Raw genomic sequence first — 19,402 nt, forward strand, 5'->3', positions numbered from 1 at the left:
GGAAAGAATAAAAGAGTGACAGATAGAAGGGGGGAGGGAGGGAGGGAGAGAGAGAGAAAGGAAGGAGTGCAGACAGGGAGGAGTGAGTGAGCAGGAAGAGACCATTTCCCCTCTGTGCGTCTCTGTGCGCGCGCGTGTGTGTGTGTGTGTGTGTGTTGGGGGGGTTTAGAAGATTAGCACAGTGGCGCCTGTGTATGGAGGCGGAGTCAGGATACACAACACAGGAAATAAACTGCTGTAAAAATGCATTTCCCACAATGCCCTGCACACACACACACCGTTTTACTCGTAGCTCAGCGGACAGAATGCTGTTTTCTGATTGGATGTTTGATTATTAGTGGTCGCCGAGCCAAATGTTTAACCTTCACTGTTACCATGACAACGAAAGTAAACAACCATTTATGTTGAGCTGAACATCTCTGATCCAGGTTTAACCACACACACACACACACAGGGTCACTGAATAATTTAGCATAATGTGTACTTTTTAAAAACAAAGATCAAAGAGAAAAGATTTTCCAACTTCAAAGGAAGCCCCTCCCCCACCCACCTGCAAGCAAAGAGGACTTTCCGAAAGACGAAACATGCGTGTCTGTGCTTCAGCTTTTACCCCCCACCCCCTCAACTCACCTGCACGAAAAGACACTGTTCCATATCTACCCACTGAACTATTCTTCACCACACACTCACACACTGACACACTCACCTGGACGTGAGGCACTTGGTGGTGGTTAGCTGGTGGTGACGAGTGTGTGTTGGAGGGCCAGCTGCCCTGCGGGAGTGGTGGTGGAGATAAGCCCGGGGGCTGCTGGGGCACGGAGAGCGCAGGGGAAGTTCTCACCTGCTGCACCTGCGGGAACTGCAGCGTAGAGTTCTGCAGCTGCTGAGGGAGAACCTCTGCGTGGTTGGGCGTATTCATCGCCCTGTGATTAGGCGACAAGGTTCCATACATCTGAGGGTGTTGCTGAGGGTGCGAGATGGGACCCTGGCCCCTCTGAGGGGGCGGAGTTCCAGCAGGGTTGCCCCCCAGGCTCCTCATGGGCGACATGGAAGGCGGAGAGGCGTAAGATCCCTGAGGAGGCGGCGGGGGAGCGAGGTGTTGCTGCTGCGGCTGGGGGATTTTGGACTGTGTCTGGTGCATATTCTGAGGGGGTAACTGGTTGACTGGGTAACACTGTGGCCCAGCCGGGGTGGGGTAACACTGCACAGGGGCATTGGGGTTGCTGCTGGTGTTGAGGCTCATCCCTGAAGTGCCGGCTAGTCCCTGATTCAGGCTGCTGTACTGAGGATAGGGGGCGTATTGACCTGAGCTGCTGTTAGCGACTGGCTGGTTGTTCATGCTGAAGCCCATGTTCTGGTGGCCTCGTGTGCTCATCATCTGCTGCTGCTTTGATGGACTTTGGGGAAACTGCGACTCCGGGTGATGGTGCAGGAATTGCTGACTCGTCTGCTGATGCTGAGTCTGAGCCGGATGCCGCATGGCCGGAGATGCCATATTGGCTCCCATGTGGCCCATGAAACGGTTCGCGTCCTGAGGCAAACCCTGTGGAAAGTGGTTCATCCGTGGCGGAGTGGGAGTCTGCGTGTGCCCTTGCATTCCACCAAATTCAGCGCGTCCCACATACGGACCAATTTGGTGGCCATGAACTTGCTGCTGTTGTTGTGACTGGGGAAATTGGGCTCGACTTTGGTCTGGCATCTGCATCCCCTGAGGACCCCAATTATTTCCAGGTGTGGCTGCTCCTCCATCCTGGAAGGGCTGTCCTGTCCCAGGGGCGCCTCCTCTCCCATCGCCCTGCGAACCTGAATAGACGTGATGCCCACCCGCTGTGCCGTTCCCTCCATGATAGCGTGAATGAGGAGACGAAATTCCGTTAGCGGGGCCAGCACTGGGACCGTTAGCCATTATCCGTCCTCCTTGAGGATCGTACTGGCCGAAATGGTCAAAGTGGTGCCCCATTTTGGGCTGAGGTGGAACAGAAGGTGTGGCAAGATGGAGGGAGGAAGGAATCTGGCTGTAAGCTTGGTGCTCATGAGTCATCTGTTGGTTCATTGGATTGGCTTGGCCTTGGGAGGAGTACCCACAGTCCCCTAAGCCTTCTAGACCATCCGAGAATAAATTCCCGTCATCTCCGAAGAGACTCATCATTCCCGGGTCGGCCATGTTTGATTTACAGATGGACAAACAGGAGAAAAGGAAAACGTGTACTGTACACGTCCTCTAAAGCAAGAGTTAATCCTCTAGCTAATCTGCAGCATGTCGCTCCATTCTTCCTCAATTCACATCAGAAAACGCAGCATCAAGTGAGGAAGACCTGGATGGAGGGTAGGGGGTGTTGGAGGAGGGAGAGAGAGAGAGAGAGAGAATAAATTAGGAATATTTTACACATTTTACACATAACGGGCATCAGATCTGCAGTCAGAGAATAAACATCTGTTTATAACGATGATCCTGCGCTACGTCACATACTCCATGTACACAGTCGGATGGTCAACTGTAAAACTGAAAGATGCGCAAGTATATGTGTAACTACCATTTTAGCATCATGACCATTTAGTGTAATTAGTAGAGACGGAAATCATCAGTGCCCAGCCGATATCACAATACCTCGGTGTGATTCAATTTTAATCACAATTCCTTTAGTATCACCATTTTATAAATATCCGCATTTTTCCTAAATGTTATGATTATAAATAAATTTAGCAAATTATCACTCCTACCACACAGAACACTGTGCTTTGTGAATAGTTTTAGAGTTCACCACCTGTAGGATTATAAAGGAATGGCAAAATTTTACGACCTCATATTTAAGCATAAAAATGATTTTTACAATTGGTTTAAAATTACGTTATAAACAACCTGTCACAAAAATTAAGAGACAGAAAAGTCACTGTACCTAAAGAACACCACACTCCGAGTACCCTTTACTAAATCAATCACTGAATTCCATTACTCAATCTACGCCCCCCCCCCCGCCCGCATCACTAATAAGCACATATCCCTACCAAAACCTTATTCCTTCTCCCTACAAAGGATAAGTCACCCTACTACTTACAAACGATACCTTGTGCCCTACTCACAACTAAAAGCTCCCACGTACCCGAGGGGCCCTGCTCCTCAGGCGCTCCCGAATAAGGGTTAACCCTAACCCTGCTCCCTAAGGGCTCCCGGGTTAAGCCTAGCCCTACTTCCCAAGGGCAAGCAAGGTGCCTTTAACCCTAGTCCTAACCCTTTTTTCTGGTCTCTAACCCTAACCCTGCTCCCTAAGTGCTTCTGTGCACCCTACTAGTAGTGAACCCATTGCAGTGTGGTTGTAATGGAGAGAAAAAGCTTATGAAACAGTTCCCCACCCTCAACACTGCACTGTGCTTAAAGCACACTATACTCCCAAAGTCCCCTTCATCTTTTTAGGCCTCAACCCAGTTTAAGTCTACTTCTCTCTCCTCGTTCTTTTTATCCCCCACTTCAGTTAGGTCAGTTGTAACTGACTCTCAAGCCAACCTCTAATCCCTGCCCCTCCACCCAAGCCTTCCCCCCTCACCAACAAAAGAACACACACACACACACACCAAACGCATTCATTCAGTCTTTACAATTCATAAAGAACAAAAGGAGCAGGCAGTAGTTAAAGTGGAGCAGCTGCCGGGCCTCCCACCTGCTGAAACCCAGCCTCCTAAACCAAAGGCCTTTGTGCTGCCGCAACAGCACGTGCGTGTGTGTGTGTGTGTGTGTGTTTACAGCCACATCTGCACATCTTGGTGAGTGTGCATGTATATATAAACACACGCACATACACGTGTATACGTGTGCATACGTGTCAGAGTGAGTGGGCACGTGTGTGCGTGTGTGTGTGTGGCCCCGTTAACCTGGGCAGCACAATCAGATGAGCTGAGGGAATTATGAAGATGTGAGATAAACCAGGCCGGAGATGAAGCGTGTGTGCGCGTCCTCGATTAGAGGCTGAGAGTGCGCATGCAAGAAAGGGGGTGGGTGAGGAATGCATCGCTTCAACTTCAACCATCATCCCCCATCTCTCTCCACACACACACACACACACACACACACACACGTCTCAACACTCCGCCCCTTTTGCTCTTCATTTGGCCTCTCGTTTACCGACCTCCCCCCTCCCCCCCTCAGTGTTCATCCAGCACTTGTTTTCTCTTCCCTCTGTTCCTCAAAACTCCAACCAGCATTTGTTAGATCAAATTAAACTAATTCAGATTTACACTTAAATAAACAAAAATTTTAGGTGTTGACTCAGACTGATTCAGAGGCTCACCCAGAACAAGTCACACACTCTCACACACTGCTTTAAAATATTTTAATCAAGTGAGCACTGATGATGTCACGCCCCGTTCTGGGGCTACGGTTGGTTCCATATCCGATTCGATACGTGCCCAGGTGTTCTATATCGTTCTTGAGACCTCCCCAAGTGGACTTGGGTTCTTGAGCGTGGATTGACTGTTCTTACTGATCAAAACGAACTCGACTTTGAGGTTGAGCGTTCTCGGAAATGATCCCAGGCGCGAGTGTGAAAAAGCCCTAAACGCGCAGGGCTCGCACCTCAGCACCCGGCTAACTTGTCCATGTGCATTAAAACCCACAAACCCAAACCGGCTCAGCGCCGAACCTGACGGTCCTGTGTGTATGACAGTGCAAGGAAAGACACGACGCAGAGGTCTTTAACAGAGGGATTTGTGTGTAAGAGGGTCAGGTGATAGGGCTGCAAAGCACCTTGGAGACACTTTGGACCCTGTTTCCTCACTTAGAACACATCCCTACAGCCAGGTGTGAGTGGGTCAGCTGACTAACTCACCACCATAACCTGTACTTATGATCTCTAAACCACAGGCTGCTGACTGCAGGAGCGCAAACCCATCTAGAACCACAACACACAGTTACCATACTCAAGAACACTAATGGGCCCCCTATAACTCCACGTCTCTTATGTAAAACATTTCAGACACACGGGATGTGTCCGATCCTTCAGTCACACAACCAACTTCAGAAACCTCTGAGCTCACACCACACACACTTCATCTGATACAGAGCAAGGCTCCTGCATGGGCAAGTCAAAATTAAAGTCTTCTTCCTGCCACAACACACACACACACCATACGCACACAGTGTGAAAATGTTGAGTAAGGCTTAATAACTCCACCCTACAAAGACTCCTCCCCCACCTCTTATGTAACATACATCCACTTCCTGTCTCAGATGGAAAAGAGAAAACTTCAGGCTGAGTGACACGAGACAGACGTCTGTGTCAGCGTGACTTCCTCTACACACACACACACAAACACACCCTTACACAGTCAACATTGTGCTATTAATACAGCAACACATATTACACACACACATTATGCAGAGACAGACATACACCACCAGAGAGGCAGACAGAGAGAGAGGCAGATTGAGAGAGAGGCAGAGTGTGTGTTTGGGTGATGATTCATGGCAGGAAGACATGTTTCCCCTTGGCATCTTCTTTACAACCACAAATATAAATCACCATCGGCTCGCTCTCTCTAACCCCAACCCTCACTCACACACGAGAAACGTCAGAATCCACTTGAGATTTAGTTAAACCCCTCAGGAGACACGCACAACCCTGTTCTAGGGGGTTGGGGAGGGGAGGGGGGGGTTGTTAACCCTGCTGATATGGTGGGAGAAATCCGGGGGAGGAGGGGACACACACACACACACACACACACACAGCACAGAGAGAGAGAGAGAGAGAGAGAGAGAGAGAGAGAGAGAGAGAGAGAGAGAGAGCTGTGAATGAACTGTGAGCATGCGCACAAGGACACGTGCCACCTGAAACACTTAGAGGACACACAGATGTTTCCAGATGTTTAGTGTAAAGATGAGCCTCACAGTACTGAGAGATAAACACGCTCCGTCAGCGTGAGTGGAACTGCACAGGAAGTGATGAGAAACATCAACACAAGGCATTTCCTGTTAGCACCACAGAGCTCATCATGGCCTGCTCTTGCTATAATCTCACTTTAACTAACACACACACGGCCTCATTAATCACCTCTCACCAAAAATCCCACTCAGCATCATCACACTTATATGTTCATTGATAAACACTAATCTGGCATAAGATCTCCAAGCCACTCCCACACATCTCCATGAAAGGTAAAAAGCGGAGTAAACACTGAAAGAACATTAACGCCTCTTCGTCTGTTAGAGTCCCATTATTGTTGTCCTAATTCTACAGTGAGTGTTATGGTGTGTTTGCGAGTCGGCCTAAACACCACGCCTCACCTGTCTGCAAATCCACGCCTCACGCTGAAGATCATTAACCCGCATAGCAAGAGTAACCAGGAGTGGGCGGGACTTAGGATTAGTCAATCAAACAGGATTACATCAACAAAGTCCCTAATGGCTTTCCATTTAAATAGTGCAAGCAGATGGCACTCACTCTCCCTTTACCTGTCTGACACCTAAAGCTCAGAGCAGAGCGACACCTGTCTGTCTGACACACTGAGTTCAGTAAGACAGGAGGAGTGCAGAGAGTTCTCCTGAGGTTCTGCAGCGTACTGAAGGAGAACTGACCGGATTGCAGCCGGCTCGGCGCTGATCGCTAACACCTGCCGATAATCACGCTGAGGGGTGCAGCAGGAAATTTAATTTCACATGTTCGCTCGGTTCAACAGCATCAAATGGAGGAGAAACACAAACACACACACACACACACATCACATCACTTCCTGAGCTTCTGAAACTAACTTGCTAGCATTTGTACACTTCCAGTGTAATTGTTGCCCAGAGATCAGCGGAGTGTATTCTTTCTCTCTCTTCCTCATACACAGGCACAAAAGCTCAGATGAAAGATGTAAGAGAAAAGAAGGGATGAAACAGCACTGCTGGCAGACGGGTGTTTAGGATTTATATGGAAGATGCTGATTGGTTGGATGCTGTTCCACTTGCGATGACATCATTATAAAGATGAAAGTTAAAACACCAGGACACCTAAAGTTCAAATAAACCGTGCTGAAGCGCTCTACAGACACACGTGAGAACCAAAGACACTTCACACACTGCAAATCTTAGAGCTAAGATTTATTCACACACTCAGTAAACGTAAAAAAAGCGCCATAAAGCAGTGTGACGCTTACGAAAAGAACAGAATAAGAATTAAAGCCCTGAATGAGTGCTTAGAGGAAAGACCCACCAAGTGTGTGTGTGTGTGTGTGTGTGTCATTAACACAATGTCTTCCTTAAACACACACTGCCCAAAAGTCACTGATTAACCAATCTCAGCTCTGCAATTTATCCATTTAACAGAAAGAGAGAAGGGAGGAGTGTCCCTGAATACCTATTGCAGCTCTCTCGCGCGCACACAAACACACACACACACACACACACACACACACACACACACACACACAAGTGCTGGAGATGAGCACCTGCTGCATGTGGGAGATGTAGTGGTGGGGGAATTCACTCGCCCCAGCGACAGGGAATAAAAAAAGCGTATACGAAAAGCCCAGGGCGTCCCCATTACCTAATAATTACCACTATAATGGCAATGCTTACTGCTGGGGAAAGTGTGTGTAGGTGCGCGTGTGTGTATAGGGTTTATGCCCCATATATCAGATGTGATTTCCAAAGCGTCCTTATCCCCTGCAGTGTTTGGCACGAGTGTGCTGAGACACTGTAATGTTTAGTGAAGCCTGGTGAAGGGGCGAGTCTAACCCACACATCACACCTCACACACACACACACACACACACAGCTCTGAGAGCTCAAGGACGCCACCTTTAGACACCTGGGGCTTGTTTACTGAACTGTTCATCAAGCTGTTGTGTCGATTACAGAGCCACGTCCGACACAGACCCCGACCCGTCTGCCACGCCCACCCACCCACCTCCTCCACCTCAGGAGGCTGATGTTAAATTTATGAATGTCTGATATGAGGTACTGTGGTTCTAACACACCATAAACACACACAACATGCTTACTGAGAGGTAACTGCCCACCCTCCTGAGTCAGCTGTGTGTGGAGATGCTTAACATTCACAATGTCCTTCTCACCCGTCCACACACCCTGACCACTTCAATTCAACTCAACTACTATTTACACATTACTCTTAACAACGGTCAGTGTCCCAAAGCCCGCTCCTCCGAAGAGTTCTCCTCAGAGATAACGGCCCCATGTGTCCTGCTCAGGCCGGGCAAACACACTGCCAGGTGCACCAAGTGTGTACAATATGTTTTACACACACCTCTAATCCTACAAATGAGGTACTCGAACACACACAAGCAAACTACACGAGAATATTTTTTTATCGTCAAAATCCTTGACAATTGTCAACTTTGGGATATTTTATAAGTTGTAATAACCTGCATGCACATTTGCACACCCTCGCACTACGGTTTCACAATTAAAGTCGTGATATAGACCTGCACAATTCAATCACAGAAGACAGTAATTTACTGTGTAGAACATCACACCATCGAACAGACGTGTGTGTGTGTGTGTGAGGGAGAAACACAAGGGTGAGTGGGGGTGGGGAAGTGTATCTATAGTAAGCTATTCATCACTGAGTCAGCACAAGTGTGTGACACAGGATTAGTGTGAGAGACAGGTTTTAGAGAGAGGTTAGATAGACAGGTAGATGAGTGGGGGTGGGGAAGTGCATCTATAGTGAGCAATTCACTACTGAGTCAGCACAAGTGTGAAATGATGCATAGACAGAGTGTGTGTATGTGTGTGTGAGAGAGAGAGTAAGCAGGAGTTGATACTGTATGATAGTAGTTGCCCTGTTTGTCCTTCCCACATCTCTCAGCCCTGTCACACCAGTCTCTCCATCCCTTCAACAACTCCAGTTACCCCATTAGTCATAAACATCCAGGACTTGCGTGTAAGTTCGAGTGTGTGTGTGGGGGGGGGGGGGGTGTTTGGGGTGGTGGAGTGAGTGTGTGTGTAAAATGAACGAATGTGTTGGGAAATTCCCCTCCCCTATTTGATGTCATCACTACAATCATAAACCTGCTCAACACCACGTGAAGGGAGAGAGAGAGAAAGAGGGAGAGCGCACATGGTGTAGGGGAATTACCCAGGGATTCTCTCTTTAAAAAAAAAAAAAAAAAAAAGGAAAAAAAAAAAGTTACATGTCTTGCTCACCCCATCTTGAGTAGAGATAAATCTGACTGTGTTCAGCTCCAGACATTCTCACACACACATTTCAATTTGGTGGCAATTCCTTCAAATACAAAAATAATTATTACATACATACCTACAATATACTCTGTGTGTCAAGACAGCCAGAGAGAACAAAATGGGGAATGACCTCATAAGAGTCCAATACAAAGAAGAGAATAAGACGGATAGAAATAAGAGAGAGACAGACAGGAGAAAGAGACAGGGTCCTTTCACCCCCAGGCATGTTAGAGAGTGTTCTCTCACACCGAGCCTGCGAGTGCTCTGCTCACTCTGTACACTCAGTCAGAACCCTGTATGGGTGTGTGCAATCAAGCCCAATTACCTAATGTGTGCATGTGCACACACATCAGTGACATCACTCTGTAAAGAAAGCAAGAAATAGGGGAAAAAGAGTGTAGACTTGAGAACAGGTGAGCAGAGACTGTGTGGTGTGGGCTTCAGTGAGAACCAGAGGTGAGTGCAAGTGTGTGTGTGTGTCACATCTCTCTAAATCTTAGAGCTTCACATCCACAGCTTAAATCAGAAAACCCCCATCCTGATTGTGTGTGTGTGCACACGCGAGTCAAATGGCTTCACTGCTTGTTTAAACAAATCATCATTGTGCATCAAACAACAATCGCTTATCAATCAACAAATTACTAGAGTTACTGACTCCAGTCCAGCACTGACACACAGCCATCAGAAAGAGACAGAGAGAGAGGTAGTACAGAGAGAGTCTTCAGTATGAATCACCGAAACCCCATAAGCACAGCCCTGACGCTAGATCCCAGTCAGCCGGTCCTGAGACGCACTAACAGAGCAGGCTCAGAGTACCACTGCTCAGAGTCTGATCACACTCAACCATGTGACACATCAGGAGCAGTGACGGTGTGCACCGGGGCCATCCGATCCAATCCCGGTCCAAATCACACTGATATCCGGAACCAACTGGGCCCAGTCCTGCCCAAGTACAGGCTGAGTGAGCACAGCCTCATTGTGGGGACGGGAACCAGAGGACTTCCTGTTATAAAACTGCACTTTCACCCCCCCAGAGTGCGCACACACTTACAGAGGGGAATGATTTACAGTCTCAGTGTCTGGTATCTCCCAGATGAGGACAGGTTCCCTTTTGACTCTGGTTCCTCTCAAGGTTTCATCCTCATGTCCTCTCAGGGAGTTTTCTCCTCAGCACCATTACTTCCAACTCTCTCTCTCTCACCCATCATCAGGGACAAACTGCTGTGGATACAACTATAAAACTATTTATTCTTATTAATTTGTTTATTTACACCCAGTATGTATGTCTGCTATAAGATGTTTTGTGCCAATAGATATGCTTACATTGAGACAGATATATCACTAAAATCAGGAATAATCACCTCATCAGAATAAAACAGCATCATGTGACCACATTAGCAAGAACAGTCTGTCCTGATCCGGACCCAACGGGAACAAGAGGGGGTGTAAAGTTTTGATAATCTGTTCAATAGGATATTAGTTAACCTGAGTTTCCGGTAGGAAAAATTTGCTTTCATTCCTGATCAGTAAACTCTGAGAACAAACAACTCTCCGACACTCCGGACTTTCATCCACTAGCTCCCGGTGTTTGTTGTGGACGAGGCACGTATCGACACACGGTGACGCGCTAACCAATCACAGATGAGACCATCATCATATCCAATCATGACGGAGAAGGCAGGATATGCCGGAAAAGATGACCTAAAAATATTTATCCTGCAGATTAAACTCAATACAGCGAGCGGAATTCAAACACACCAAAGTGTTCTGACAGCACTCTGAGCATGCGCGCACGCACACACACACACCAGATCATGTAAACCATTTAAGTCGGAATCTCTGATCTAAATTATATTAATCAGGTGAAGAAATATTGTCTGAACGCAGCTTGTGTCCACACACAGTTTCACAAGCGCAGAATACAGCACAAACTCTGATCATGCTCCAAAGGGAAGAGGAACCAACACACACACACACCTCTGGTTAACACTATTATCGAGTGAGTGCAACCTGTGAACAAGCTGGCAGATCACAACAGAGGACGAGGTCCCTTTTACACACCTTCATATTTGCTCCGTAAGTGGACAAACACATACAGTAAAGAGCTGCTATGTTGAGTTTAACACACACTCACCTCGCGTGTGTTTCAGTCTGTACTGCTCTAATACAGCTTTTAACAAATAATCATCAGTAATAATTACGTCATCACACAACACCGAGCTTACACGTGCACACCCCAGGTAAGGGCACTGCTGCGTGTGGAGGGCTGGGTCTAGTGCGCATGCGCGCGTGTGAGAATAAACTTTACCCATGGTGTGGATTAAATGTGCATTGTGTTTAAGTCTGAACACACACACACACACACACTTACACGGAAAGAACACTGGAGTGTTTCAGCTTTACTTATAAAAAGTAAATTAATTAAAAGTAAAGCGCGTGACACAAACACGATCAAAAACTTGTTTTTTCTCTAAAAAATTAATTGTGCGTGAGGGTGTTAGCTCGTAGCCTGTTAGCATGGACTGATGAGACAATGAGGACACACACAGGCCAGCACTTCCAGCGCCTCATTAGCATTTTACACACTAACACCTCACACGACCGAATACTACACACACACACACACGATGAAACGTTAGGTTTTCCACACACACACTGAGTTGCGGGGTTTCGTGGAGTTTTTGTGGAGAAATTGTGAGGAATGATCCCCCCACAGGGACTGACCATCTGGCCTCCAGAGAACCCTCACACACACACACACACAGTATTGTCCTTTACTCGGACACTTCCCCAGCACACAGTCTCACTCAAACCCCCGGGAAGAACCTCATGCACTCCGGGAACACGAGCCGAGCCCTGCGGACCGGACGGGACCGGACCCTCCCCGGGCTGAGGCGCACTCCGCCCCGGGCTGTGTGCTGTTTATCCCGGGCGCTTTGTGGCCACTCACTCGGTCACCTCAGAGCGCCTCGTGCAGCGCCGTGTTAGCCTCCGCTAGCCAACACGCATCTCTCTCACTCACTCACTCACACACACACACACACACACACACACACTTATCCCCATTTAATCACACACGCACACTTACTCACGCTTTAAAAGCTAAATAAGGTAAACTCACCTTTGTACGGTTTATACATTTAATATAAGAGTTCATTGGGATACATTTTTAAAAGTCTCCCCTCTGAGGTGAATCGGGATAATTAGGCTGTACAATGCAAAAGAGGTGGCCGGGCTAAACATGCTAATGCTAACAGGCGAGTTGGGAGTCCGGCTCAAACAAACACAAAGTTTATTCCATTTATTTATTCCTGTCTTTTTTAACTCGAATAAACGGTTCATACAGATAAAGGTTTCATTGAGAAAAAGACTCGGTTAAACTCTTTGCGCTAGTTGTGTGTGTGTGTGAGAGAGTGAGTGTGTGAGTTTGACCTCACAATAGAAAAAGTGCAGATGAATGAGTGAAGCGCGCGCGGACACGTTACCTCAGGGTTCCACACACACCTTTACCTCAGAGCGGTCCGAGTTTCAGCACAAACCCGCGGGAATCTCTTACCGACTGTGTGTTTGTTCGCTCCTCAGCGCGGTGTGTGTGTGTGTGAGAGAGCGGCTTTCTCACCTCACGGATTTAAACTCCACACAGGCGCTATCCCGCTCCAACACCGTCGAATTTCCGACTAGTTTTCGGTACAAACTGCCCCCCGGACGCGTCCTGTTCCCGCCCCGGGCCCGAGCGCACCTTCAACTTCACTTTTAATCGGTTTTAAAACAAAAAAAAGATCCGAAGTGATCCAGTCGGTCTCGAGTCCTCGCGCTCGCTTCTCTCTCTCTCTCTCGGTCTCCTCGCGCGCGCTCACCTTCCAACAGGCAGGGGGGCGCGTGCACGTGACGGGGGCGCGCAGATAAACCCAGGCGCGCTGCTCTGACTGAGTGAGTGAGGGCGCGCGCGCGTGAGTGAGTGAGTGACCGACCTCGCGGATTCTTTGTGACGTAACGTCGCTTCCTCCTCTCACCCCCCCCCCGCCACTTCACTCCGATATCAATCAGCGGGTTGCCAGATTTTTCACCTCTTTTCATTCTCTCTTTTAATATTTAATTAAACAGCGCTTTAAAGGTCAACACAAACTATTACATTTTAATAAATCCACAGTAAAGTTTGTTTTATTATAAAATGTTTTCTGATTGTGTGTGTTATCAAATACATCAAACAAACACCATGCTTATACAAAACTGCATCATGTTTTCTTAGAATCCATACATTAGTTATATTATATGTATATAAATAATGCTGTGTGCTTTCTTCTTACACTTGTTTTCTTTTCTTTTTACATAATTGTATAATATTCTGAGCAGTCTATTACATTTTATTATTTAAAGTTCAATAATAGATTACACATGGAGCTCAATGTGTGTGTAAAAAGTTTTATTTTAAAAGAAAAAAAACAACAACAAAAAACCGATTGAAACTGGAGATGTGTTTTTCCATCAACCACTGGATTAAGACCTCACAAACATGGAACACACACACACACACACACATCACATACAGTACTTCATGTTTTTAATCATACTGCGGCTACATTGTTTTTTATGTGTAGTTTATATATTTCAGGAGTTTATCTTATTTATTATTTTAATTAATTATCTTATTATTTTATTGATTAATATCTTATTTTATTATATTATAATTTTTTTGTAAATGTGTAAAAGCCAAAATGTTTACTGTTTTATGTTACTAAAAATTATAATTTTAGTTTAATTATAGTCTCTAGTGTCTCTACAATGTTGTTCAGTCAAATCTTGAAGACGTCACAGACTGCTCAGAGCTTTTGGGTTGAAATAATTTGTAGCACTTTGAGATTTGCTTTAAATATAAAGTGCATTATAAATAAAATGTATTCTTATTTTTTTATTCCTTTCTATTTAAGGTCACAGACAGTTGTGTAAATTTAATGTTAAAAATTATTTAGTTTTTACCCAGTTTCAAATGCATGAGATTTTTGTAAAACTGGATGAATAATGTATAAAACTGATTTCTGGTTCTGCTTGTGGAGGTTCAGTTAGACATGATGTTATGACAGCGCAGTGTTACAGAAATACAGGTGTAGCTTTAGATCATTAATGAAGAAGTGTGAGGTGTGGCTGGTGGTGCAGAAGGACATGAAGAAGAAACCCTGAGAAAAACCGACCCCCTGAGGAAACCCATCCTCGTCACCAGACAGCGTGATTATAATAAATCATTACAGAGGAGTGGAGCTGGATGGAACAGTAACATCATCATCATCATCATCGTGGTTGCTCAGTTCCGCATCTGCTTCAGGCTTGTTCTTGTTTTTTTAGTATGAACTCGTTAAAATCTCATATGCAGATAAAATTATTAGAGCCTATTATGAAAATAAATGATGCCCAGTCAGGTGGAATCTGGCAACCTCAGTGCATTAGATAAACACCACACACTGTTACACGGCTCAGGTGTGCGAGCGAGTCGATTCTGATTCTATTTAGAGTCTACTCCCCAGTCAGGGTTAGTGAGAAACCGAGTCGACTCCGTATCACCTGTGGGACGTGAATCAAACACGCTGTGTGTTTTTAGCTATGAACCAGAAGAGTCGATTTCACCGATTCAGAGTCGGCGCTCAAGCTGAAATAAATCAGAATAAATCTGGCAACAATAATCCCTAACATTTTAATTCTTCCATCCAAGTGTGTGTGTCTGTGTGTGTGTGTGTGTGTGTGTGTGTGCCTGTGATAGAGAGAGAGAAAAGGAAAAGAAGAGAAAATGTGTTAATTGCAAACACACACCATGCGCAGGTCCGAGAGCAGCTGTTCCACTGCGTCCTTTTCAGTTTTTACTGTAAACAGATTTTTGTCTCCACACTGACGTGAAGTCTTCAGTTTAAAGGTGTTTATGTAGAAACAGAACCTACACGTCTTGAGTCACTCACGTTGGGGGAGGGTAACAATGATGAGGTGAGACAGGCACGTTGGGGAGAGTAACAGTGTGATGAGGTGAGACGAGCGCGTTGGGGGGGTAACAGTGATGAGGTGAGACGGGCGCGTTGGGGGGGTAACAGTGATGAGGTGAGACGGGCGCGGTGGGGGGGGTAACAGTGATGAGGTGAGACGAGCGCGTTGGGGAGAGTAACAGTGTGATGAGGTGAGACGAGCGCGTTGGGGGGGGGTAACAGTGATGAGGTGAGACGGGCGCGTTGGGGGGGGTAAAAGTGATGAGGTGAGACGAGCGCGTTGAGGGGTAACAGTGATGAGGTGAGACGGGTGCGTTGAGGGAGGGTAACAGTGATGAGGTGAGACGGGCGCGTTGGGGGGGGTAACAGTGATGAGGTGAGACGGGCGCGTTGGGGGGTAACACTCTGATGAGGTGAGACGGGCGCGTTGGGGGCGGGTAACACTCTGATGAAGTGAGACGGGCGCGTTGGGGGAGGGTAACACTGATGGGGCGAGACCGGCGTGTTGGGGGAGGGTAACCCTCTGATGAGGTGAGGCCGGCGCGTTGGGGGAGGGTAACACTGATGGGGCGAGACCGGCGTGTTGGGGGAGGGTAACACTCTGATGAACTGCACTACCGTAACATTTATTGTGTACCACACCTAGGGGGCGCTCTTTTACCGTTCAGACGGCTTTCTCTGCTGTTCATGATGCTTTGTGGGCGGGGCTAAATGTATGTTTCAGGTTTTGGAAAACGTGAGTTCATTTCTAACACGTAGACTTTTATTAACTTTAGTAAAACTGAAATTAATACATTGAAAACTGAGGCCTGGGGTAAGAAATGACTCCGCCCTCACAATATTTCTGCTCACTGCGGGGTCCTAGTGCCTTCCAGTTCGTGCTTATTATTTTGTACTTTAATGCTTTCTCTCTCTCTCTCACACACACGCACGCACATACACACAGCAGTCCAGACCGAGGACTTTTACTCATGTTTATTGTGATAGCATTTTATTTGAAGAACACAGAAAAGAATAGTGGAGGATCACAAAGTTACTTCATTTTGGCTTTTCACCACACGCCCTTTCACCATGGACAGGATGTTCACAAAGAGAGAGAAAGAGACGGAGGAGAAGAAGAAGGAGGAGGACACTGTGGCAGTGACGGCAAAGATCGAGCCGTACACGTGGAGGAGACGGGCTGGGCTGACGCTACAGGGCGGCTTTAATGGAAGTTATGTAGATATATAAAACCGAGTATACAGGATTATTGTGTGTGTGTGTGTGTGTGTGTGTGTGTGTGTATACACACTTCTCACCAGTCACGTCGGCTGTAACGTGACGTGATTACGTTAAACGCCGCTCTTATATGGGTTTAAGGCGAACAGCGCGTTTCAGAGACACGAGGAAACACAAATTTGGCATTAAAACAGATCCACGATATAATAAATCTATATGAAGGGTCTATACACGCAAAGAGGAAAAGGAGTTAAAAACGACGCCGGAATACTGTCGCGTTCTCTAGCTCTACTCGCACAGCGTCGCAGCAGAAAGAGCACGGTTACCGCTAACGTACATCAAAGCAAGAAAAGAGCGCTATATACATAGAGTGTCCTGATAAATACACACGAAAAAAAAAAACATCCTGCTGCTTCTCTTCACTTTAATAACATCTGCACAATCCATCGCAGCTTTCTCTCTCACTCACACACACACACACACAACCATATCCACATGAGGCTGCACCAAGTGACAAGCAGTGCTGGGTAAGAAGGGCTGGGGTTTATGTTAAAGTGGTCAACCAACCACATGCCTGCCTGATCAGCCTTTGTGCTATGTTCCTAGCGTTAGGATGCTAGCTGATGTTAGCTAATCTATAGAGTTGTGATGTCATACATAACATTTCCATTCAAAGTTAAGCCCCGCCCCTTGGTTAAACCAACACCCTTTGGTCACTCAGTAAACTCCAGCCTAGCGCAGGGACACACCCCTTTGTCCAGAGTAAACCATGAGCACAGACTCCACCCACCCACACACACACCGATTAAAATACTAGAGATGACTTTGTAGTGTTTAATACAATTCAGCTCAAAGTCAACAAAAAAAGGGCACAAAACAAAAAGAAAAGCACAAACATGAAGGTAATCACCAGCGCGCGGGGTCGAGGCGCGGGGCCTAGTTAACCGTTACGCCCACCAGGACCCCGCTGCGGCCGAGCGCCCAGAGCTCCGCCCGCTCCGCCCAGAGCTCCTCACCTTCTCGGCACTCCACTGCCTGGGCTTCTTCCGCAGGAGGAGGATTTCTCTTTATTAATAATAATTTGTTTGTTTTTGTTTACAGATATCTAGTACACGAGTTGGATTTAAGGGTTAAGAAAACGTTAGTGAGAGCAACCAGTCCAAAAGAAACGAGAGGGAAAGCAGATAAGGGAGGAGGGGTGGAGGGGGGGTGGAGGGTGTAAGGGGTAGACCAAAGGGGTAGAAGTGGTGATTCAGCAGCATCCTCCCCCGGCCTGCTGCCCCCCCTGTCCTCCAGCCAGCGTGGAGTTAGTGGCAGCGTGCTGCGGCCCGATCTTAATCCCGTTCGCCTGAAAACACACACACACAGACACAGACACACACACACACACCCAGGCATGATGTTCTGCGGTGTAGCAGTGAGTTCATGTCAAATATACACATGGATTACACAGTCAGAGATGTTATTTAAAAGTTTAACAAGGCATTAGCCAGGTGGGGGCGCTCTAACACTAAGGTACAGCGCAATCACATGATTATCAATACACTGATTTATACGCCCCTAAATTTGCTGTGGTGATTAATGCCATATGGTTTCCATAGTAATCCTTAATTTACAAGGGTGTGTGTGTGTGTGTGTGTGTGTGTGTGTGTGTGCGCGTGTGTGTGTATAATATGAGTGTAAGGAGTCTCCAGTGTCAGCGCTGAGACAAGTGTTTAGAGCCGCTATAACGTCAGTGATGACAGAAAGTCTATTGCAGCATGAACACACTTCCTGTTTGTGTTCACCTCATTGTTAATGTCGAACACGCCCTCTTGGATCTTCTCATATATCTCCTTAGCTGTGTTGATAAATGCCTGTAAAACACACACACACACACACACACACACACACACACACACACGTAACTACAATAAAAATGTAAAATAATGTGTATTAAACACTCCATAACAACAAAAAACACTTAACTCAAGTTTTAACAGACTCTCGCTGCATGGTGTACAAATAAGACGTGTGTGTGTGAGTGAGTGTGCGAGAGCTTGCAAGAGCGTGAGTGTGTGAGAGAGCGTGTCTGCGTAAGTGTGTGAGAGCGTAAGTGTGTGAGAGCGTGTGTGCGTTAGTGTGTGCGAGAGCGTGCGTGCGTAAGAAAGCGTGTGCGTAAGTGTGTGAGAGAGCGTGTGTGCGAGAGCGTGAGTGTGTGTGAAAGCGTGTGCGTGAGAGCATAAGTGAGTGTGTGTGTGAGAGCGTGAGTGAGTGAGTGTGGTTGTGTGTGTGTGCGTAAGTGAGTGAATGTGTGTAAGTGTGTGTGTAAGAGAGCGTGTGAGTGTGTGTGTGTGTAAGTGTGTGTGTGAGTAGGTGTGTGAGAGCGTGCGAGTATGAGAGCGTGTGTGTGAGAGAGAGTGTATGTGTGTGTGAGAAAGAGCGTTTCTGTGCGCGAGTGTGTGTCTAAATGAGTGTGTGTGTGAGAGAGAGCGAGCGCGTGTGTGGGTGAGATGCGTGTGTGTGTGTGTGTGTGGGTGAGATGCGTGTGTGTGTGTGTGTGTGGGTGAGATGCGTGTGTGTGTGTGTGTGGGTGAGATGCGTGTGTGTGTGTGTGTGGGTGAGATGCGTGTGTGTGTGTGTGTGGGTGAGATGCGTGTGTGTGTGTGTGTGGGTGAGATGCGTGTGTGTGTGTGTGAGATGCGTGTGTGTGTGTGTGTGAGATGCGTGTGTGTGTGTGTGAGATGCGTGTGTGTGTGTGTGAGATGCGTGTGTGTGTGTGTGATATGCGTGTGTGTGTGTGGGTGAGATGCGTGTGTGTGTGTGGGTGAGATGCGTGTGTGTGTGTGGGTGAGATGCGTGTGTGTGTGTGGGTGAGATGCGTGTGTGTGTGTGTGAGATGCGTGTGTGTGTGTGTGAGATGCGTGTGTGTGTGTGTGTGTGGGTGAGATGCGTGTGTGTGTGTGTGTGTGGGTGAGATGCGTGTGTGTGTGTGTGTGTGGGTGAGATGCGTGTGTGTGTGTGTGTGTGGGTGAGATGCGTGTGTGTGTGTGTGTGGGTGAGA

General features: G+C 47.1%; 2 protein-coding genes across 3 annotated transcripts in view; both read right to left on the reverse strand.

Moving 5' to 3' along the window:
• Window positions 1–13,058, reverse strand: part of chd7 (chromodomain helicase DNA binding protein 7) — a 44,607-nt gene extending 31,549 nt beyond the window's left edge. The window contains exons 1-2 of one of the 2 annotated variants that reach the window (XM_053506839.1): window positions 12,795–13,058; window positions 707–2,315 (exon numbers count right to left, since the gene is read on the reverse strand). In XM_053506839.1, the coding sequence (XP_053362814.1) occupies window positions 707–2,164 (1,458 nt within the window). In that variant the 5' untranslated portion in view covers window positions 2,165–2,315; window positions 12,795–13,058. The remainder of the gene's footprint in view (window positions 1–706; window positions 2,316–12,794) is intronic. The other variant, XM_053506840.1, reaches the window with a different exon arrangement.
• Window positions 13,059–16,101: 3,043 nt separating this feature from the next.
• rab2a (RAB2A, member RAS oncogene family) overlaps window positions 16,102–19,402 on the reverse strand; it is a 16,100-nt gene continuing 12,799 nt past the window's right edge. The window contains exons 7-8 of the mRNA XM_053506852.1: window positions 18,147–18,215; window positions 16,102–17,707 (exon numbers count right to left, since the gene is read on the reverse strand). Of these exons, the coding sequence (XP_053362827.1) occupies window positions 17,612–17,707; window positions 18,147–18,215 (165 nt within the window). The 3' untranslated portion in view covers window positions 16,102–17,611. The remainder of the gene's footprint in view (window positions 17,708–18,146; window positions 18,216–19,402) is intronic.

This window comes from Clarias gariepinus, chromosome 11 (genome assembly GCF_024256425.1).
Source record: "Clarias gariepinus isolate MV-2021 ecotype Netherlands chromosome 11, CGAR_prim_01v2, whole genome shotgun sequence".
NCBI classification, from domain to species: Eukaryota; Metazoa; Chordata; class Actinopteri; order Siluriformes; family Clariidae; genus Clarias; species Clarias gariepinus.